This window comes from Poeciliopsis prolifica, unplaced genomic scaffold (assembly GCF_027474105.1).
Source record: "Poeciliopsis prolifica strain line A6 unplaced genomic scaffold, Auburn_PproV2 SCAFFOLD076, whole genome shotgun sequence".
Classification (NCBI taxonomy): Eukaryota; Metazoa; Chordata; class Actinopteri; order Cyprinodontiformes; family Poeciliidae; genus Poeciliopsis; species Poeciliopsis prolifica.
In genome coordinates this window covers 182,555-204,724 of record NW_026562451.1, presented here as the reverse complement: position 1 = coordinate 204,724, position 22,170 = coordinate 182,555, and the positions used below count along the sequence as shown (strand labels likewise).

Here is a 22,170-nt window from a genome sequence, read left to right as displayed (position 1 = left end):
TTGAAAACATTCAGTAGCTAAACTGTATGGTCATTAATAACTGGCACTTAGATTTAAGTCACTCAAGTCACTCGCAAAAGATGGAAAACACAAATTTAAATTGAAAGTTATGTTTAAGTTACTTAATTTTTGCAGCTATTTTTTATATAAAAAACGTCAATGTTCAAAAAACCGTGCATTGAATAAATATCAACAATTGATTTAATAAAATCAAATTGATGCCTTGTGATCTGTACATTTAAAATAGAATTTTCACTTCAGTCTATATAAAATGATTGAGTATATTCCCATAACATAATGATTGATTTCACAGAAGCACACATTTTTACTGACTTCACTTACTTTTGTACCCGCATTGAACTCATCCCACAACAATTAGAGTTTTGGGATGCATGATTATTTTTATTTTATGTTTTGTACAGCATTTATTGAACCAAAGCCGTTTACTGTCACGTGCAAGTGACTGAATCCAGTTTATGCAACAGATTGTGTTTCGTGGGTTGTGTGTGAGATATATAGTGGTTGGGTGGATTCTGACAGTAATTATAGAAGTCTGTACCACAGCAGCCTGGGGCTGGCTCGGTAACAAGTCATTATAACATCTGATACATAACCAAATGTCAGCTGCATCTGCAGCATTTGCTGCTAGCAGCAGGATATAAATCAACAGAGAAGCAGGTTTTGTTTGCTTTTGGTGCGTAACCTTATGTTTTTTATTTTTTTTTACGGAAAGATGATTTGTATAAGTTTGACTTTTCTTCAGATGTTATTTGCAATGTGCCTACAAATAACATCCATTTACTTAATTGTGTTCAGTATTCCAGCACCAGTTTCAGTGAGACAGGAAAAACTGTCCATGTCAAAGATTTCAGTAATCAGCCTACATAAAATTTGTAATGAGGACTCTGTACTTTTCAGAGTTCAGTATGTTTATGCCTGTACTTGTTGCCTTTCTTTCGAAGCGTGGCAACAAGTATTGGTTAAACACTAACCAATAGCATTGACTTAAAACTTTGTTTCCGTCAATGCAAGTCCATTTATGCCGATGTTCCTGTGTGTTTTGGTTTCGGAAACCTCAGTAGAGAACTATAAACCTGAGCTTTGGGTGAAACTGCAGGGGATAATTATGCGGTGTGTTCACAGCACACATGGTCATTAATAACATTTAGGCCAAACCTATTTTTACAGCTTCTAGCTTAGAGGCTAACATATGGCAGATGGGCTGACTGAGCATAACAGGATGTAAAGTTAAGTTTAATACACGCTCCTGCCTGGACGAGCAGGGCGTTTGTTTTGTGGATTGTCAGTATATCTGACAACAGCAGGGGGAACCACACTGTCCTGTTATACCAACTCAAACTCAGTCAGTCATGTGAACGGAGATATGTGAATCAAGATAATGTAGAACTCTGATAAGCTTTAGAGAATAGGTCTGTGATAAAATGGTTCTACTTTATTTTACATTAAAGGTGCATTTAGTCAATTTTAGCTATTTGCCACTAATTCTGTCTTTATACCATTTCAAGGTATTTAAATATTGACTATTCTGTCATTTTTAAAAGATATGAAGTGTAAAAAAAAACAAAAACAAAAAAAGCATTTTCACAAATTCAGAGAGTACATAGTGATTGTTCCTTTTTTAAACATATTATATATATAATGTATTTTTTTTCTTGAAGTTTTAGCTCGGTCTTCCCACGTGTTGCTGTTCAATGTCACTTAACTGGCTAAAAAAAGTCTGTTACATTTCTCTTTTGTTACAAGAAAGAAACATATTACGTTTTGAAAATGTTTCTGTTTGTTACAAACACTGAAACCCATGCTGTGGACAACAACAGACCTTGTCTATCAATTGTAGGGTGACAGGGATTATGGAACTGTAAAGATATGCTTTGACATTTTCTTTAAATTATAACCAGTTTACTATGGAGATCCCTAGTTGTGTCCATAAAAGTATTGAGACTCTGAAACTCCTATGTTTTTTCACACAATGAAACTGGATCACAACAGGACCGATCATCCAGAACAGTACCCAAGATGACACATTGGACATTAGCTCAGAGCCTGGCAGTGCCACCTTAACAGCCACACATGACCTCGGACTAGAGGAAGAGCAGCACATTAGCTTTGACAACACTCATCCACACACGCAAACAAATGGCAAAATCTATTTCTTTTTATTGGCAAATTCATAGCTTTTTTATTTCATGGTTAACAAACCTTTGGCCTTTTCCACAGTGCTGATCACTCATAAGAATATCACTTGGATCCAAATAAACATGCAGTTCATTCAATTTTGTCTGTTCCACATAATTAAAAAAAAAAAAGATTCTCAGCTCATAAGCTCACACAGTATTGTAATCTGTAGACATGCACTGCACTGAGAAATTGAAGCTCTGGGGTTTAGATGAGATGTGTTTTGCTTTAATATGAGCTCTTAGATTTTTTTTTTATTGATTTTTTTTTCACAGATTTAGAAAATTAATATGGATTTGTAAATACTGTTAATTTATTTTGGTATGTTACACATACAATTTTTCTGTAGAATTTATTGGTAACAAAATTAGTAAGGAACTGATTTAGATAAGTGAACAGAAGACAATTTTTTAAAAAATGTTTTGTCTTAAGCAGCAGGATCAGCAGCGCCTCTTGTGAAACAGTGAGAACAGTGAGAACAGTGAGAACCTTGAGAACCGTTGTTGTCCCTTTGGATATCTCTGTCACATTGAAAAGATGAAGATGTCAAGATTTGATGTTGTATGAAAGTAATATCCTCACTTCCTGATGGGTTTCAATGATATGGCAAACCTGCTCAGAACTGTTTGTGAAGTGTTGATGTTGGTTGTTTTCGGCTCACAGCAGGTTATCACATGCACCTCATACCCCAGACAGATCTTCATATCTTCTTCTACCACCTACCTGTTTACTGTTGTGTTGAAATCACTGTGTCTTTGTCTTATGCTTCTCACTTACCATTGTTTCTTTCACCTCTGTTGCCTGGAGCTAATTCCACTGTTTAAATCCAAAGTTGAGATTTCTGTAGGTTTCAAAAGACTCTAGTGTTATGCTTGACCATCCAATGAAAACTGAAACCTAGAGCACACACACACTCACACAGTAAGAGCCAGTGGGGGTCCCCTAAACCTTTGTTTTACACCATAGTGTTAATTTAATTTAATATACTGCTTAACAGAGTATGTGCATGTGTGCTGGAGAGGATTGAGACAAGGAAACAGTAATTAGTTTTCATGCTAATTGGACTTGGTTGATAACTCCCACACAAACTCGACAGTGTGGAAAGCACAGTGGGGCAGGCTGGCCTGCTCATTTCACACACCCATGTGTTTTATTTGCACGGCAGAATACACAAAACTGTGTGCAAAAATAAATAAAGAACCACCTATGTGTGAATTAAACAGCATTAAAAGCAGTTTGAATGGGCAGGGTCCATTCGACCTTTACAGCTGGATTAATGATGTGAATTTCTTGATCCAAGATCAAAGTCTATGCTCAAAGAAAGATGTTTAGGTGACAATATTCAATTAGATGTGCATATATCGCAAGTTTGGGAAAAGATTTGATAATCCATGCTGTAGTTGAAATTAATACATTTTTTGTTGGAACCTTGTAAGCACAGTGAAGGATGCAGGCTACAACACAGTTCATTTATCACTATCAAACTGCTGAGTATGCAATTTGTGTCGATGTAGTGTGGTCCTGGATAGCATTCTTTAAATGCGTGAGTGGTGTCCTTGATGTCAGCCTGCTACACTGTAAATCTTGGTATGCTCTCGACTCCCTCAGGAGATATTTTTGAACTCAGAGGTCACTGACCTTCAGCCAGGGTCACTTTTACTCTTGGGGGAGGTCCTGTTTTGCTTTAATAAAACCTGCGTTCTTTTTCTATCTCTATCTTGACTTCTTTCTTCTTTTTTTTTCAGTTTTTTCGGTTTGGATCCAATTTTATTGAGTACCTAATACCTCAAAGTCTTTGGAGGTTTGAAACTCAGTATTATGTCATCAGTGTCAAAGACTGATTCTCATTCATACTGATGTTTATGTAGACATAAATCTTGGTTGCAGCTTTTCTTCTCTTTCCAACTTACAATTACTATATGATAATAGCTATTGCTGAACTTTCTATGGGTCTTCAAAACTATTTAGCCTGTGGGAGTATTTGAGTGGTAAATTAAAGAACTCAAGTGGGAGATTAGTTGATTCTTTGTATCTTCAAAGTTTCAGCAAGGTCTCATTTTTCTCTGTGTGATATCAACAAGACAGATGATACTCTTCCCTACTTATGTCTTTATGAATGTATTACAAGACTGACACTTTTGGACCATATTAATGTACTCTTTAACCCCTGTCTGGTTTAGTGAGAGTAAAATTGCTCCCTGCCTGTTACTAATTTCAAAGTTTTGCTTTTTTCTACTTTTAATTTTACTTCATTGTTAGCATATTAGCAGTATAATTATAACCAAAACTGCAATTTCTGTGTTGTTTTTTTTTTCAGAGCATTCAAATGCTTACTTATCTGAGATTTTCTGCAAGTTCCCAATATTTTGGTATCCAATATCTTTCATCACAAACAGAGGCTGACCTCTCAGAGCATTTAAAAGACCAACGTTGCTCTCGGTTATCTCCTACAGGTCTTACAATAGCCAAAGTGAATCTCACACGCATCAAATTGGCCATTTTTTTTTTTTTTTTAATTACTGTATAGTAAACAGAAACACCTGTCCAAAATAACCAGTGAGATTGCACACTGGATCATATGCTGGAAGGTGGTTGAAATTGCAGAACACAACAATTTGGTCTAACCCTCAGGAAACTGCAAGGAACATGCTGCTACAGGTGCTTGAAAAAGGATGGTTCAGCATGTTTTAGCAGGTGTATCCGTATTTGAAACCACATTGTAAAAATAGCGTGTAAAAAACCCCTACATTGTGTTACCAGTGATAACCTGACCTTGTTCTCACAGGAAGTGAAAATGTGGTTGTAGATCAGTCATAGGTTTTACCACTTGATGATTTCACAGCTTTTATTCCTTCAGCTTTTGTGCCAACCCATTTAAGTTTTACAGCTTTTCACAGGGGATTGCTGAGAACCATTGTGTTACACATACGTTACAATGCAAAAGTGGAAATGGTGGAAAGCAGGCTGTAGTATCTCATAATAGCCATGGTTTATGTTCTTATCTAAGTCCTGCTTAATGTCAAATAAATGCACAAAGAAGGAAGACGAAGATGAAGCTTCAAACAGGAAAAAATCAGCATGTAATCATTTTATGTTTGCATCTGCTGAAATAAGCAGAGTTATTACCTCTGTGTTTTCTTGCCTGACAGTGCAGCAATGTGAGTTGTATTTGTGGAAAGTAGGAAAAGATGGCTGTATACATACATATATTATTAGCAGAATATACAGCCTTCCTTTCTTTTTCAATAATAGTTTGACCCTTCAGTTTGTGGATCTTAAGATAGGGGTCACACAATCTGGCTTTGGGTAAATATTTTTAAATCATATGTGTGCAGAAGAGTAAGTAAGTGTTTCAAGCACTACATTCATCAGTTTTAAAGATCCAAACATGGTCACTACTCTTAAGAGCAACTCTGTTGGACAGCTTAAACTTTAACAATAGTATGGTCATGTTGTCTGTTACAATGCAAGCATTAGCAGCCTTTGCTTTTGCACTACCAATACTACAGTTTACAGTGTGTGTAGACCTCCCACACTGTCAAATCACCAGCAGGTCTTATGAGGGGGGAGAGTGTTTCTTGTGTTTAGACTGTAAGCAGGACTCTGGTGAGCAGCTTCCACTCATCCAAGACTTCTAAAAGTCCTTCCTCACCTACATAAACTTTGAAACTTGATCAAGTTCCTTTCCTGTGCAAAGGAATGTTTAGTGCCAACAAAGAAGGGGTATGGACACAGAAATCCTAAGTTTATAACAAGCAACCCGCATATTGCCACTATCCTAAAATAAAGGCCTAAGTAATTTTTTGCCAAAAGATTATTTTGCAAAAAATCACTTTTGACAAAAAGTTACTTATTAGTTTTGGAAGGTTACCAGGTTAGTGGATAAGACAAAAGTAGACTTGGCTTTTTCTCAACTGCTGTTTTTCTGTGTTAGATCAATGTGCTTGAGGGGTTTTTTAACAAGTGCTTAAATGCCGATGGACTTTCTTTAAAGAGAAGAAAGATTACTTCAGCTCTGCATTTTTTGCATTTCTTCTGAGGTCTGAGTTCTACGGTGGATTAGGCAAGCCAAATCAGTTGTCGTGTGAATAGTCCTTCTTGCTTGAGGGTTGGGGAACATATGTCCTATCGTAACACTCTCTTTAGCATTTTTACTAGGAGTGTTCACCTTTCTTTTTTTTTTTTTTTGGTATGAGTGTTTTTATTTAATGCTAAGAAGATAAGCAGGCATTAACATGTTATGCCTTAGCATCACTGATTTCTTACCATGTTCAGGGCTTTTTGTTCATTTTTGTGTTTCAGTTTAATGTTATCATGTGCAACATATGCAAAGCTGATTAAAACTAACTTTGACAGCTGAGTTTGCACATTGTGATTCCAGGTTTCTGAGCATTTATGTAGATTAACTGTGAAATAACTAAGGCAGAAATAAAATGCTGGAAACGCCCAACCTTAAAGAAGTGTTTATTGCTGTATGTTCAAAAAATCTCCACCCTAATGTTAACTAGAAAACTTGATATTCACTATTCGTAAGCTCAACAGAACACAACAGTATTCAACAGTAATGTTCAATGCGTCATCCATTCCTCTTCTTGGTTCCACCTACATCAACCACATGGTATCCATTGAAAACCAGTTCAAATGCACAAGAATCTTTTATCTAGGAGAGTTAGTATGAATGTGAGTAGTCACTTACCAATTGCAATACAAGCCGATAACGATGCTTTTCATATGCATGTAGCTGAAATGTATGTCATGCAGCTATACTCGATGTAAAAGTTTATTCTACAGTCCTCCAATGAATGGTACTTCAGCTACAGCTCACTGTACTATTGAACTGTTTTACTATATAGTTGAGAGTAGACCTAACATTACACACGTGTTTAGACTCCCAGTGAAACTGGAGCTTTAGAGGATTATTGTGTAACTGATCGCCTTTTGCACAGTTGCAGAAAGGAATGTTGGGTGAACAGTATTTTTTTTCTATCCTTTTTCATATGTTTCTTTTAATTTTAATTATTTGGCTGCGTGTGGGTGACTTAGGTAATAAACAGTGGATAATGGAACATTTTTGTTTGGAAAAGTGAAGCTGAATCAGGATGAGTGAAATACTTTGCTCTCTAACTCTTCATCTCTGGTTGTGTCACACAACCTGACAGCTGGGCCTGCTCTGAGAAAATGAGCTATGAGAAAATGCACTCTTTACAACAACAGGGAGAGCCAGAGCTTCAGGACTTCTTCTTTATCAAGGAGACGCCTGCAGGCATTACATAACAAATGGCTGATCAGACAGGAGGGCTGTGCAATTTCATGCTTGTACATTAAGTGTTCGTCTCTGTGCTACTCATATTCAAATCTGCGGTTCAAAAAGCACAGCTGTCACACAACACAGCAACTGTTTTATAATGTGTGTGTAGATTATTAGTGACTAAGATGAAGTCATTACAGAGGCGTTTTGGTAAAAGTTGTTTTGCAACATTTACAAGCATTTCCCAAATGGGCTTACAGAAAAAAAAAAAAAAAAAAAAAACATTTTTCTATGTTTTATTCTTTCTAAACGATCATGTGGCTTTGTTCACAATCCCTATTCAAAGTGGGATGGAGAGCTTTCCAGAATATGTAGAATAATTTATTGGGTTCCTTGACAGACATCTCTTATTTGTGTCTTTTTAACAGAATACCAGGAGTTTTATTTAGCTTTTCCTAGATACAATATAGTAGTGAAATAAAAATAAATCATACAAGATTTTCGACTAATGAGCAACACTGTGTGTTCTTTCCTTAACTCAGGAAAGAAGTTTATGCAAAATATAAACTTCAGTAGAACATGACATCATTTTTTGAAATGACTTAAGACATTAAAATATGACACTATCATATTTGAAGAGGTGAATTTGTGTGCTTTCCACCATTATTTCATAGATATTGTCCAAAGAAAAAAAAAGAGAAATGCACAGTTTGGATTTGGAAACACTTTTAATTAGATACGTTTATATTTTTAAAGGTTCAAATATAAAAATAAATAAATTAATTAATTAAAACATTAATACAAATTAATAAATAATCTCAGCTTTGCCACTCTACCCCTTCTTTTGCTGGAACTGGTTCATAGAAGGAAATATAAATCTGAATAAACAAATTAAAAGTATGACTAAAATTCAGCGTGACCAATAACTTTATTGGCCACCTTGGCTAAAACAGATCAGAGGCTACGTGCCAGTAAACCATTTTTTAAAAAATCATTATAACTACACATAATGAGTTGTTAGCGGTGTGACAAAAGTGTTTTGTTTTTTTCTTCTTCCTCCTGTTGGGAGGAGTGTGAGAGGGAGAGAGAGGGAGGGAGACGCAGCGGGTGAAGTGAGGGGGGAGGCGCACTGTTTGGAACCATTTCTCTGGGAAGCGGCGGATCTCTTACTCCAACTTATTTTTTTTTTTATGGAAATGCCTGTTGCGCTACTTTAAGGATTTCACTAACTTTTTAAAAACTTTTAGCCAGACCATTCTGATCTCTTCTCCCCCGTCGGCTTTAGGAGAGGAGGGGGAGTTGTTTAGTTCCCAGACAGGGATCCGCGCTGTTGGGTTTTCAGCCGAAGTTGGATCAGCGCAGATTCGTCATATTCCATTATTAATCTGCATTAATAGACTTTTTTTCTATCTTGGAGAATTTGCCAGCATGTCAGGACGCAATTTATTCACCAAACCTCGAACTGTTCCCAGTAACTTTGGAACAGTTTACTGGTGCGTCAAGGGCAACTTGTTGTAAAAACAAAACAAAACAAAAAAAACAGCCTTGGCATCAATCTCCCGTGTTGCTCCGGGTTTCCTCTCCCCGCCTGTGGGTTTAGTGTCTGGATTTACACTTTAGTGAGTGCGGACACTTTCCCCCCTCTAACATGGAGGGCGATCAGGAGCTCGATGCGTCCTCCGAGGAGCCCCAGACAGACACCGCCGCAGCGTCTGATAGTTTCTCCCAACTGTGGACGGACGTCATGGGCATGCTGGTGAGTTTTTAAAAGGGGGGGTGATTGGGATTGACAGGATCACGTACTGACATCAGACTCAACCCGCTGTTACTTTTCACCCCGCTATTCACGAAGGTGGCACTGATTTGCGCGTCAGTTTGTTGTGTTGCGGCGCATGCAAATCAACCATCAGACAAACATGTCCTTAGAGGCCCCGGCTTCAAACTCAAGGACCAGCACTCTACTGTTATAGTATTATGTCCATGGCGGTTCGTTTTGTTGCGTCAAGACTGGCTTGGCAGGTTTGGTGTGCTTTTTGTTGTAGTGTGAATGTTATCTCTATTGTAGTTTAGAAGTTGTGGTTTTTCTATCTTTGAATCTGGGAATATTTTGTTATTCCACCACAGATTTAGGGTTTTCTTAGAGTTGGGTGTTCTATTGTCACCTTTTGAGGATAACAGAGTTGATAACATCAATATTGTGGCTGTTGATTCTGTTTGTGTTGTCAGTCTGCGACTGCTTTCTTAACATAGAAAAAAATTTCTTGTGTACTCCACCAGTGTTCATTGTGAGGATTTCCTTCCACAGGGATTTTCCAATTCAGAAGCTAAAATGTTAAAAAATCACTGACATATTTAACTTTTTTTTAAAATGAAATCTACATTGACTTTAAAGTCAAAACAAATGTAAAAGCAGAATTGCTGATCATTACAGGTGTTATCATTACATAAATCTCATTATAAAGTATTTAGTAAGTTTTGTAAATATATGCAGTAATATTAGATTTGATAAACATGAGGATGAATACCACAATTTGATGATGCATACAAAACATATTACAATCATAATGATTATTGATGTGCTACTTTATTTTCATTTTGATAAAGACTTAAACAAAAATATTGAAGTAACACCTACCTAATTTAGTAATAATTATTTATCTTTTACACCTTTTTGTAAAAGACATTCTGCTCCATAGTTCTACTGGGCACTCAGATATTAAATAGATATTCAGTTTTGTTTATTTACTCATGACCGTGAGTATTTTTCATGATCAAAAAATTCCAAACTGCCAATGGTGTTTTCTTTTTTTGTTAATGAAGCAAATGCGTTGTAGCAATCTTTCAGCCAGCTTACCAGCTGTGCACAGCTTTGTTCAGCTCATCTAAAGGTCTTCTGTTCTTTACACCAGACCTTTTGAAACCCTTTGTATGTCTTGATGGTGATAATCTGTCTGGCCTTTATATAATCCTCAGTAATGTTAGAACGTCATCAATCAGACTGAGCTCCTTTTTTTCATCCTCATTCACAAATCAGATCTTCTGAGGTTCTTCTTGCTGACACATTTGATCCGATTGATCCTCCGACCAAATGTCCTGCAGTCATTTTCCAGCCTGTGAAAAAGCCTGAGGTGATAATTTGGTTTGGTCTGTCACTGAGGATGTGAATGGAGTGGAAATGCTGAATTGCGTGTGTGCAAAAGGTTGAGGGTGACGGGTTGGTGGTGTGCTGTCCTGCCCTTCTGAACTAGGTGGGAGACCTGGCTCCCAGCCGAGCAATTTCTCCAGATTTATTACTCTAGAGGCAAATGGCTCTCAGCCCAGTTCTCATCTTTGTTGTTTTTCTCTCTCCTTGAACTAAAAAACAAAAAGTTGCAGAAAGTTTATTTAGTCTTTCAACTTTAGCATCATCAAGTCACAGCCATACCTCAACAGGATACAAGTCTGCAACAACTAGACCTGTTTTAGATCATTTAAAGTTAAGTTGTTCTTTCTTATTACTATACTGCATAATTTTGGGCTTAGGTATTTTTTGGTAGAATTCAATAGCTTGAAGTGCAAATGTGCTAAGAAAGTGTAAATGTATGACGACATATCTGAGCTAAAAATAATAATCAAATGAAAACGTCCACAAATAATTTTGTGACTTCAAAGTCTAATGCTCTCAGAGCCATCACAAGTTCATATTAAATGTAGTAAAAGTTGCAGGAGTGAATGTTTATTTAATTATTACTCCAGAGGACACAATGCTGCACACTTTTGTTTGTTAACCTGTTGGTTTTATGTTTAAATGGCTCCTCATCATTTTGGCACTTCACCCATTTTATTTATTTTGTCTTGTGGGTTCTTGTGGGATTGGATATCAATTTATTTTTCTTGGTAGAAACATATAATCAGAAATGATTGTGACACTTTGAGCCCCTGATCAAGTCAATCAAGTTTATTTGTATCGCACATTGCAGCAAGACAGCAGTTCAAAGTGCGTTCCACCATGAAAATATAAAAATATCATGAACACATCATATATTCAACAGTTGTGGAAACCAAAAACAAGACCAATAAGGCATTACATTTTCTCAAGTGCCATTGTTAAAATCAGGAATGTACATGAAATATGTTGGTTAATGTTCCATTTATTATAGCTCAAAAATAACTAAACAGGTGGGTGTTTGGTCTTCATTTAAAGGAACTCTGTTTTTTTGCTGAGCTGTTTTCAAAGACAAAACATTCATGGTAATTGGGACTCCATCCAACCCAAGGAACTCTGTTATGAAAGAGCAAAACTCAAAAGATGAAGGGGCATAGCAAACAGCAAGCATTTGCACCCACATAATGGAGTTTTATTCACAGGGCAAATCAAATTCAGGATTATATTGCATTTTTCAAGGCCCTCTTTTTTTTTTTTAGAGAAATGTGACGTTTAACAGCCATGCTAAGACTTACTATGCTATTACTGGTTGTCTTCATCTACGATCAACAATATACATTTCAACAATGTGTCATTTGCTTCATAGAGTTTTGTTGTGTTTTCCTGTAGAAAGGGCAGGTGATTACATAAATGTGAAGTCTTAAGTAAATTGACCTTTATCTTAAGAACTTGCTCTGACTCCCATCTTTAAGCACATTGTAAGACCCTGAGAACAGTAAATACCATATCTATGGTACAACTAAATACATGTGCTATATATAACTTGCACTCTATGACTTTCAATAGCTTTTGTTTTTCTTGAGGTCCCAACAAAGGAATGGCCTTTAAATTTGGGTTTATCCAACCCTGCCTGTTGGATTGAAATCATTGTAGCAAGTCTGGTCTTGGCCCTCTGCACATGAAAACTTATCTTTACGGACAGTTATCTAACTTTTTTCAGTACGCTCACTATTTGGTCTGAACACACAATAAATTTAGGAACTTAATACTGGAATGGCTGTGCAGACACAGCATTAAAGTACCTGTCAGCAAAAACCCTGTAATCCACCCAATAAAGTCACTATTTGCATCCTTAAGGGACTTTTTCATCTTGTTTGGACTGTAAATCCAAGAATGTCAGCCTGTGTATGTTTCTGAGGCCCCCTGTCAGTAATGTGTGTTTGATAACAGTAGCTAAGAGACGCAGATTTTTTGTGGTGTAGATGGAGTTAACACTCCTCAAACTAATTAAGATTCTCTAGCAGATTAGGACGCAGAGGTATGAGCTATAACTTTTAAGTGGTTGAGACCGACAGTACAGACCTCTCGATGATACTTAATTTAAAGTTCAAATAAGTTAGACTCAGTATGCATCTAAGGCCTATTTGTGGAGACATCTGTATTCCTGTCTTTCCTTTTAAACCCTTTTGGCAAACCGATATTACATATGGGCCATTCATGTGTTTGATAGATTCGTTTTATTTCTCAATGAAGCTATAAATACAAAATTGACTTTCAGTTTACATACCTGGGCAACTGACAGTGACTTAGTATTTTCTTGATTTTGCTGGAAAAGCTGTCTCGAGCTGTAGCCTTGTGGAAAAATTTTACTTGTCTGCAGAGAATTTGTGTCGTCTTGAAAAGTGTTTTGTGGCATTAAATGCAGCGTGGGAGGAGGAAGTGTGTCCATTTGAAGCCTGCTGATTATATAAGACAGAGTTTTGTCTGTAAATATGGGGCTCTGCTTTTCATGGTCTGCGAGTTTGTGATTTTATTATGTTAGTCTAATAATCCCATGACCATATGGTACCTTAAACAACAGACAATATTGGAAAGTGGTCTCTTGTCCAAAATATCCTTAGTTCTGTTATTTTGTCTCCTTTCTAGAAATGTTCCAACATGGGCTCGTATACAACCTGATCCTTCCTTCCTCATTTTAACGTTACACTGCCATGTCCAGGCTCATTATTTAGGTCAGACAAAGAGCTGTTACGTTTCCTCTTCTGGGATGGCACTGCTCTGTTTAGCTAAAGCGGATATCCTAAGGAAGTTCTCTGAAAGACTGAGCTTTGGCCTGTGGCATTACCTTCCTCACCGTTCTTCCACCTTTGGTTCCCAAGACCAATGTCGAAGCCCCATGTCAGCAATCATCTGGCTCCTGATTGTTTCCTATTCCCCAACCGAGCACCGTTAGTCAAACCTTAAAACATGACACATGGACATCTCATTTATCCTTATCTATTGTCTGGTTTGTCCAGTCTACTCCTCTCGGCTTCATAGTGTTTGTTGGCAGATCTCAGCTCTGTGATTACAGTATTTTTATAAGTTTTGTATATGTCTGAAAATGTTTGCAAATATTTTTTTGTTGTGTTAGGCAAGTGTTTGCGGCTCATCCTAAATTGAGATAATATCTTAATACAAACAACTACCAGTCATGATAGTAACAATCAGGGTCTGTTTTAAAACTGGCTCTCCGTGTCCTGATGTTGTCCTGTAGGTGAAAACGGGTGAAGTGCCCATTCTGTGACCTTATGGACCATGTCTCTGTTGTAAATTATTCTCATTGTTCTGAAGTTTGAGTTCAAGTTTTCATGAAGCTGCCTGCCCCTTGGATAATAATCAACCCTCGCACCCTACCACTTCCCAGTGTGTAACAGCCTCTAACATGGGAAAAATGATGTTTGTAGCATTTTATAATGTTTCTTCAGGGTTAATACATGCATTTTGAATGAAATGCTTTCCAACACAATGTAAAAAAGCAATCAGACAAGCAAACAAAAATAAAAACATGATGAGAATATGAGGCGAGTGTAAATTAAGTAAACCTGAGATCTCAGTGCCTTCTGGCAATCTGTGGAAAAGGCTTCAACAGAAATTCAGTATTTCAAATAATCATAGACTCATTTTGGAAATGCTGTCTTCTGGGTTACGGGAACAGTGAAAATGAAAGTGTTACAGTTGTGAGGAAATGCTATTACCAAACTAAACTAATGCGAAACAAAAAGAAAATAATCACAGTTTTGTTGGCAGCCACCACAGAGTCCTTTCACACAGTGCCAATTCCAGATTGATATCCAGCATACTCAAAGAATTCTCATAGTCAACAAATCTGTTGCACGTAATGATTCAACAAGATGGCTTCATTTGTGATTTTTTTTTTCTGTCATTTTTGAAAAACTTAAGTCAGACTGTAGACTAGAATAATGTTGGTTTTTGATGTGATTCTGTTAAATCCTCTTTAAAAATAAATTAAACACAAGAGTTAAGATTTCTAAGAACTATATATCATTCAGTCACTCTGGCTGCATTTTCATTGCATATGAAATTTAATCACATAAAATGCTGAAATATTTTTTGTTTTATTAGCATAAAACAAAAATGAAGGGATCTTAAACTTCAAATGTATCTCTGTGATTGACAAAGATACTGTCTGCAGTAGTCTGAGGCAATATTTAATGAAAGCTGTGTGGTGTGAATCACATAGTAATTTATAGCAGCAGTATTGCTACTGCGCAACAATCTTCTGTGAGGCTGGTGAGTTGCATGTAGTCTTGAAGCACACCTATAGGTGGATCAAACCTCAGCTGTTCAAAGTGAGTCACATTTTCATGGAGCTATTACATGAAGCACCCCCACCTCTCCATTACTGTAAATACAAATGAAATCACACACATTCTTTTATGGGTGTTGCGTTCTGTGGAGCTATTGTTGCCTTTGTTCAAGTCATAATGGGGAGTTGGCCTCCCCTTACATCCAGGGTGGAGTAGCTGTTGCATCAGCTAAAGCAGCATTAGTCATTATTTCAAATATCAATAAGGCTAGGGAGGTTTGTAAGTCTGAATATATTATTTCTTAAACAAATTTAGATTATGCTTGATCATTTTAGAGGTTAATTGTTTAGCCTGAACTTATGACACACAGTCAATAGAAACGACTGTGTGTCATAATTTCTGGATATTTTATCCAGATTTTAGACTTTCTTTTGTTCTTGAAATTGATGTTTAATTTTTGTCCTATTTTGAAGCTCCCAAAAGCAGGACTCTGTTGTTTTGGAGTTGGTAAAGTTTTAGAAAAGCTTTGATGCCTGTTGTTAAAATAGATTAGCTCCATCTGCGGCTGGTTATTAGCTTGTGGAGCTCTGTAACAAGGGCATGCTTTTTGTCATTGTGAGGAATGAAGTAGAAAGCATGTGTCTGCTGTGTCAGGGAGCACTCCCACAGGGATTCTTGATCATCCCAAACCATATGTCTGGACAAAAGACGACTTTTCAAATGAGGAGGTGGAACGATATAAAACCTTGCCAGCTTGGGCAAAAAAAGAAAGAAAAAGTGTTTATATCGGAAATGTTGTGTTCATCAAATTGTTAAAGAGCACTTTTTCATTACTTTTTATCCCACTGAGCCGCTTTGTTTACAACTGGGCTGCCTCAGTTTGTTTTGGTCCGATGTGTTTTAAATCCCTTGCCTCCATGGGTGTGCATGCCAATGTGTATTTTCCCTGACTAGACCGACATCTCTGAGTGAGGCCTTATGCCCTTGTGTGTAGATGTCTGGGTGTGTGTGTATGTTTGTGTGGCACCTTCGCCCACACTCACAGGGATCCATTCATTTGTGGCCTGGCACCCAGAAAGGGAGTCCAGTTCAGAAAAACAGAGACTGAGGTATACTGTTTGGACTCTGCTCATTGACTCAATGCTAGCTGTCTGCCTGGCACAGATTAGATCAACACTGATGAATATTCAACAGCTGGTCATCACTGCCAGAATAGCCCATATTTTAACCAAGCCAAGTGATGGTGGATGGTCGTTGATGACACTTTGGACAACAGATTACTTCATGTCCCTGTAATAATCTCTAAGTTAGAGCTACAATTGATTTTGTTTGGTCTATCAGTTTTGTTGTGACAGATTCCAGATGTGTCTTTTCCTTAGGTCTGTGACAAAAGGAAACAGATTTCTACAGATTTCTTAATGCCAACAGTAGCTTTGAACCCAAAATTAAACGATTGACTTGACTTGACTCATGCAAATCAGCTGATGCTTCTGTATCATTTATCTAAGTGTTATAAAATTTATTTGCTAATCTCTGTCCCGAGTGAATAAGAGGAAAACTGGGCAATTCAGATTTCTGGTAAAATAAAGACTGCATCTCTACAATCAACTAGAGATCAAATTTGTCTTATTTTCCTTGACTGGCTCTGATGGCTGATGAGCAAGTCAAATAATGAACTTAGTAAAGTGATTTAAAGTTTCTTTAAATTGAACACACAATGCTCCAGATAAACTCTATGCAGAAACACAACAGGCTGATTTGAAAACAGGACGATCATGCAGCAACGCAACAGTGCTACCAACTGTGCAGTAGCACAGTTGCTCTTTAATTCATTAATCTCTTTAATCAATTAAAGAGATTAAATTTATCTCTTTAATTGATTGGTGCATCTGTAATATTTAGCTGTCTCATGTCTGGAACCCATCAATCTTTGTCCCACAGCCAAAACATGATACAACAAATTCCAGTCGAATCCTAGCTACTTTCAAAATTGTTTCAACCTCTTCGAGTTGCACATTGTAATCAGCGAGTGTTCTTTTCTGTCGGGTAATGTCGTCACTGTTTTGAATGCTGCTTCCTTCGTCTTTCCCAAACATGCTTTTCCCCACAAAGGCAGGAACTATGTGGATCTAAACTATAGCCAGCAGGAAAAATGTGTTTGGTTCAGAGCTAAATGAATGTCTGAGGAGGTAAAGGGCATCCTTGAAATGAGCCTCAACAAAGACAAAACCTAGGAACAAACCTTGGCTTCATCAGAGATCTAGAATTGAGCTAGATAAGAACATACATTGTCATAATCACCATCGAGTGTATTTTTGGATGTTTTGGCTTGTAAGTCTCAGTGCTTAGTGAAGAAAAATGATAACAAATCAAAGTGTATTGAGGCTGTTTTTTTTCTCACATGACAAGTATGTAGCATGTAGCTCTCAAATGCATAAATGTAATCTTAATCGAATGGTCGGACATTTAAATGTACTGCTCATTAAGCTATGCTTTGTATTTAGTAATGTGATGACCTCAGTTGGCACTTCCCAGATCAGTTTTTTTTTTCTTATGGAATTTGGTGTTTGTTTCCCAGGGTGCTTTCATTCCCATACTAACCCATCCACTTTCTTTTACTCCATAGGATGGCTCTTTGGGTAACATAGACGATCTTGCCCAGGAATACTCTGAGTACTACAACACCTGCTTCAGTGACGTCAGTGACCGGATGGAAGAGCTACGCAAGCGCCAAGTCTCCCAAGAGCTGGACATGGTAAGTGTATGCTTTAAAACACAAGCATCAGAACCTACCTCACTACTTTTATGGCTGTTTGCATCCAAATTTGAAATAAGAATTTACAAATACTCGGGATACCAGATACCAGCCAAAAACCTGGCAGGGAAAAGCAGTAGCTGAAAGAGCATGTCCTCAAGTGTTAGGAAGGCTGCAAAGACTTTGTGTAGAAGTGAATGCGGTAGTGTAACGAAAATCTGTCAGAAAGACTGAGGGGTTCCTTTTCACTAGGATGTAGGGCACTGGGGCAACCCATTTGGTTACCAAGCTGCAAGCAGATGAATGGTGGAATGCTGCTGGTATTGCTGCAGAGGACCAAGATTTGTGCAGCATTAAGACAATGTAGGCCTAAAAGAGTCTTTAAAGTCTTGTTCCACATGACCTCGCTGCACTATTTTTGGTAAATACTTGCATGCAGTATACAAAAAGATACAGATTTTGTTCAATTTTTTTTTAAGTTAGCTGCAGTGCTGGTCAACTTGAAAGTAAAATATAAATTTCGGGTGAAGGCCCTGTTATTGTTAATTTCTACTTAAATTCTGCTGTTAAATTGACTAATGAATGACCGAAAAAAAGTATTTTTGACCCAAAAATGGCAGCATTAAAAAAGCTGATTAAACCTAAGTCTATGTCGTTATTGAAGGTGAAACAAATCTACATGTTAGGTTACGGCTGAAAACATCTTTTGGAGAGGCTGGCCTTATGTTTTGTTAACATGTTCAGTAATTTGATGATACTATAATATGAGGTTTTTTTGTTCAATTCTGGAGAAAAAGATCAGTGTTTGCAGGTGTATGCACACCATGCCAAGCTTGAAATACCATTCTGATTTTCAGCAAAGAGAAAGAATATTGGAAATCCTAACTGACAGAACGCAGAAAATACTTAGTCCTCTTTAATATAATGCCAAACTTTTGGAAAGAAAGATTTTAAGAAATGCTACTTGTGCATGCAAATATTGATTTTAAGAATTGCTGGAAGTAATGTATTGATTTAAGTTCAGCTTTCATAGATTTTTAAAATTCCTTAATTAAAATCATGTTCATACCTACGATTAGTTATATATTTATAACTAGAGCCGTGCCTTTTCCCACCAACTAAGTAAATTACAAAGTAAGAAGAGTCACCTCAGGGCATGTTTTAGTTACTGAAGGGACTGAAGGGGTCGTCTTGAGTTCAGAGAGCTGTGGAGGGAAAAAAAGAAAATAATCAGGGTGGATTTTTCTGCTTAAGAGAAGAAATAAAGCTGACTGGGACTTGAGCCTGAATCCCAGTGTAGAAGAGGGGATGAGGATGTGAACAGAGGAAGAAGAAGGGAGAGGATGAGGGGAATGATGAGCAGGAGGTGGAGAGGAGAGCCTGCAGCTGTCCTGACTCTCTGTGAAGTTTTGGCAGCTGAATATAGAGGAAGAGAAGAGAAAAATGCGTGACGAAAGAAATATAGGTCAGGCAACACCTAACTCTGAGCTCTCAAATGTGCAGGATTTGCCCACGCGGTATAGAGAGAACTTTGCTTGTTGGTTTGTTGTATTAATCTACTAAAATTAGGTTTGGGAAACCGTCTTGTGGAGTATTTTTTTTTCTCCACATAGATTGTAACCCAATAGTAGAGAGAGACTTTAGCATGTTTGTCATTATAGTTTGAAGGAATTGAGAAAGTGACCTAGAGAAAGGGAGAACATATTGGACTTTGTTGACCTGAGTAAAATATTAGACAATGTATGGTGTGAGCTGACACTCAATCACAGACTTAGAAGAGAATGACTCAGTTTTTCTTATTTTTTTTATGTACTTTTCCATATTCAGTTAAGTTTTTGTATTTTCATTTTTCTTAGTATTTTTTATTTAATATTGTTTCCATTTCTTGCATCCCTTACTGATCATATTGGATGGTCAAGGTTTACATGAAGTCATAATTTAGATTAACAAAAAAAAAAAACTATTTGCTGATGATACAAAAAGAAAATCCCATTAGAAATCCCCCTCAGTCCGTAGTTTAGCTGTGCTAACACCGAAAGAGAGAAGCAGTCTTCTCTTTCCACAAGTTTCTGTTCTTTAAACTGACCCTAACTCTTGATTTGGCAAGAGTACTGTTTCCATGTGGACCATTTTGGTTTCAGTTTGGACTTCTTTGCGTCTTTTCTTTAGGAAAAGCAATCTTTTATGTTTATTATCACTCCCTGACTGGCACCACGGCGAGCAAAGTGTTTGACTTTCTCTGTTGCAGTAAAGAATGGGGAGCTCTGTGTATTAAAAGCTGATGATAGAGGCTTTTTTCTGAGATGACTATCATGCAGCAACTTCCTGCTTTCTCTGCACATTTTTGTTTCTATACATCTCTGTGTTAGTTTTGTACTGGTGAGACATAAGCAGCTAAGTAAACATCCCCTGTAGATGGAACAGCTCTGCTGCTCAAAGTTTCCCACCACATTTGGGTGGATCTCTCTGGCATTCTAATTTGATTATGCTGGAGAATTATTACTTTAAATGACAGGACATGCTGGAAGAGAGGAAAATGTTTTGTGTTTTAAAGATTGGATTAATGAGTATGGTTATTATCTTGAGATTAATATGCTAATTAAAATTTGGGTTGTTTTCCAAATGCAATGCCTTGCTAAAAACCTTTTCCATATATTGTCATGTTACAACAGAAATATTTAACCAGTTTTATAACGCTAGTAGTGGCTGACAACTAACATTGTAAACACTGAGAATAGCATTTACGTGGCTGCATTGTATCAGGTGTAATTTTTGGTGCAGCGGAGATGGCCTCCCTCCTTTTCCAACACAATTTGGCTTTAGATTTCCACACAAGGTCAATAAATACATGGAATAGTGAGCTTGGATTGGCCTGCACAGAATGCTGAACTAAATCTGATACAACACTTTTGAGATGAATCAGAGTGATAATTGAAAAGACTTTTTGTCCAACATCAGTGTCTGTCTTCACAAATTTTCGTTTGGTAGAATTTTTAATTTCTTTGAAGACGTTCCTTGTGGAAATCCTTCTCAGGAGAAATTAAGCTGTGAGCTCTTCAAAGAGGGGGCTAATGTCATATTAAATATTCTTGAATTAAGAGTGGAATGTAATTCTAATTTATATTCGACTAGCGAATACTTTTGGCAATGTAGATAACATAATATCACAGCATAAGTAGATGTGAAAAAGTAGGTAAACGTCATATAAATGTTTATATAAGGCTCTGTATTTTTCACACAGAAAACATTTCAATTGACAAAAAACTGTAAATTGAAATTTCTTAGTTTTATTTGTATTGTATTAATTAAACCTAAAATAAAGCATGATGCTTAAACTTACAATCAGCTTAGTTTGGATGGACTCTATAAATCATCTCTGTAAACAGCCACTGTGTCTGCATTGTCAATCTTGGTGCAACTCTAATTCATGCTTAGAGTGAAAAAGTGTCAAAGCTGTGAGTTATCTCACAAGTTCACTTTGATGGGTTTGGGCTGAATGTGTAGAACCTCGAGCTTGAATCAGCCCCAACCCCAAATGATGAAATAGATGAAGAGCATCACAAATAAGTCAGGGTGAGTTGCTTAGGAAGTTTGTGGTGATTAAGCACATCTTCTAAATGTTTGCACATGCAATGTAATTATATATTGCAACAGTTTCTGCCAAGGCAATTTACAGTTTGTGGGTAATCAAGAAGCCAGTAAGATTAATTCCTTTGATGCTTTTGCCACAATCCTCTGGTTGTTAACTTTGTTATGGAAACTTTTAACTTAAAACTCACAAGTTGAGTCTGATTGACTAACTCGCCCTAAAAAAGGCTCTTTAATTGTAGCAGAATATCGGTAGCTCAGGGTCAGGATTCAAGCCCTGATCTGTTTTATTTTGCTTAGAGGCAAGGGAGGATGTTGTGAATGTGCTAATTACCTGATGGTTTACTTTGCCCAACTGGGTAAATTCACCTGAGTTTAAAATCTACAGTGTATAAAATGTTTGGTCTCCTGCTTATTTGTCGTCACTACCTGCTTTATATCCTGAAACAAAGAGAGCCAACATGCTCAGACAGCTGCCTTTGTGGCTGGAAGATTGATTCCAAAAGAGGCTGGCAGCCCTCCTTTGTTGGCATAACCCTTGTGGAAAGCATGCGGTGTATTTGTAATTTTACTACATGATTTATTTGTCAGCATTGGACTACTTGACTATCATTGGAATTTGTAATAACTGTGGTATTAGTGTTGAACTGCCAAAACAATGACGATTGAGTTTTGGGGATCTGCTCCCTTGAAAGGAAGACTTTGTTGTTTGATTTACTTTTACACTAGCACTAAGCTGAAAAGCAGGCTATGTACTATGGTATGAAAATGCATATCCTGTTCTTGTACATAAGACTTGAACAACAATGCATTTTTTACCATTATGTCATTTGTGAGTGTAAACTCTCAGGATTAATCGTCCAAAATGAACTGGTTATGCTAGCTTGCAGCATGGTTTACTGGTTCCACAACTAACGGCTGGCCTCCC

The 22,170-nt window shown here is 37.1% G+C and overlaps 1 protein-coding gene across 6 annotated transcripts in view; it reads left to right on the top strand.

Annotated features, from left to right (window-relative positions):
• sash1a (SAM and SH3 domain containing 1a) overlaps positions 1-22,170 on the top strand; it is a 156,800-nt gene that overhangs the window by 96,824 nt on the left and 37,806 nt on the right. For 4 of the 6 annotated variants that reach the window (XM_055021400.1, XM_055021399.1, XM_055021402.1 and 1 more), the window contains exon 2: positions 17,526-17,654. In XM_055021400.1, coding sequence (XP_054877375.1) covers positions 17,526-17,654 — 129 coding nt within the window. Of the gene's footprint in view, positions 1-8,591; positions 9,201-17,525; positions 17,655-22,170 lie in introns of those variants that run through there. The other 2 variants (XM_055021404.1, XM_055021401.1) reach the window with 1 other exon arrangement.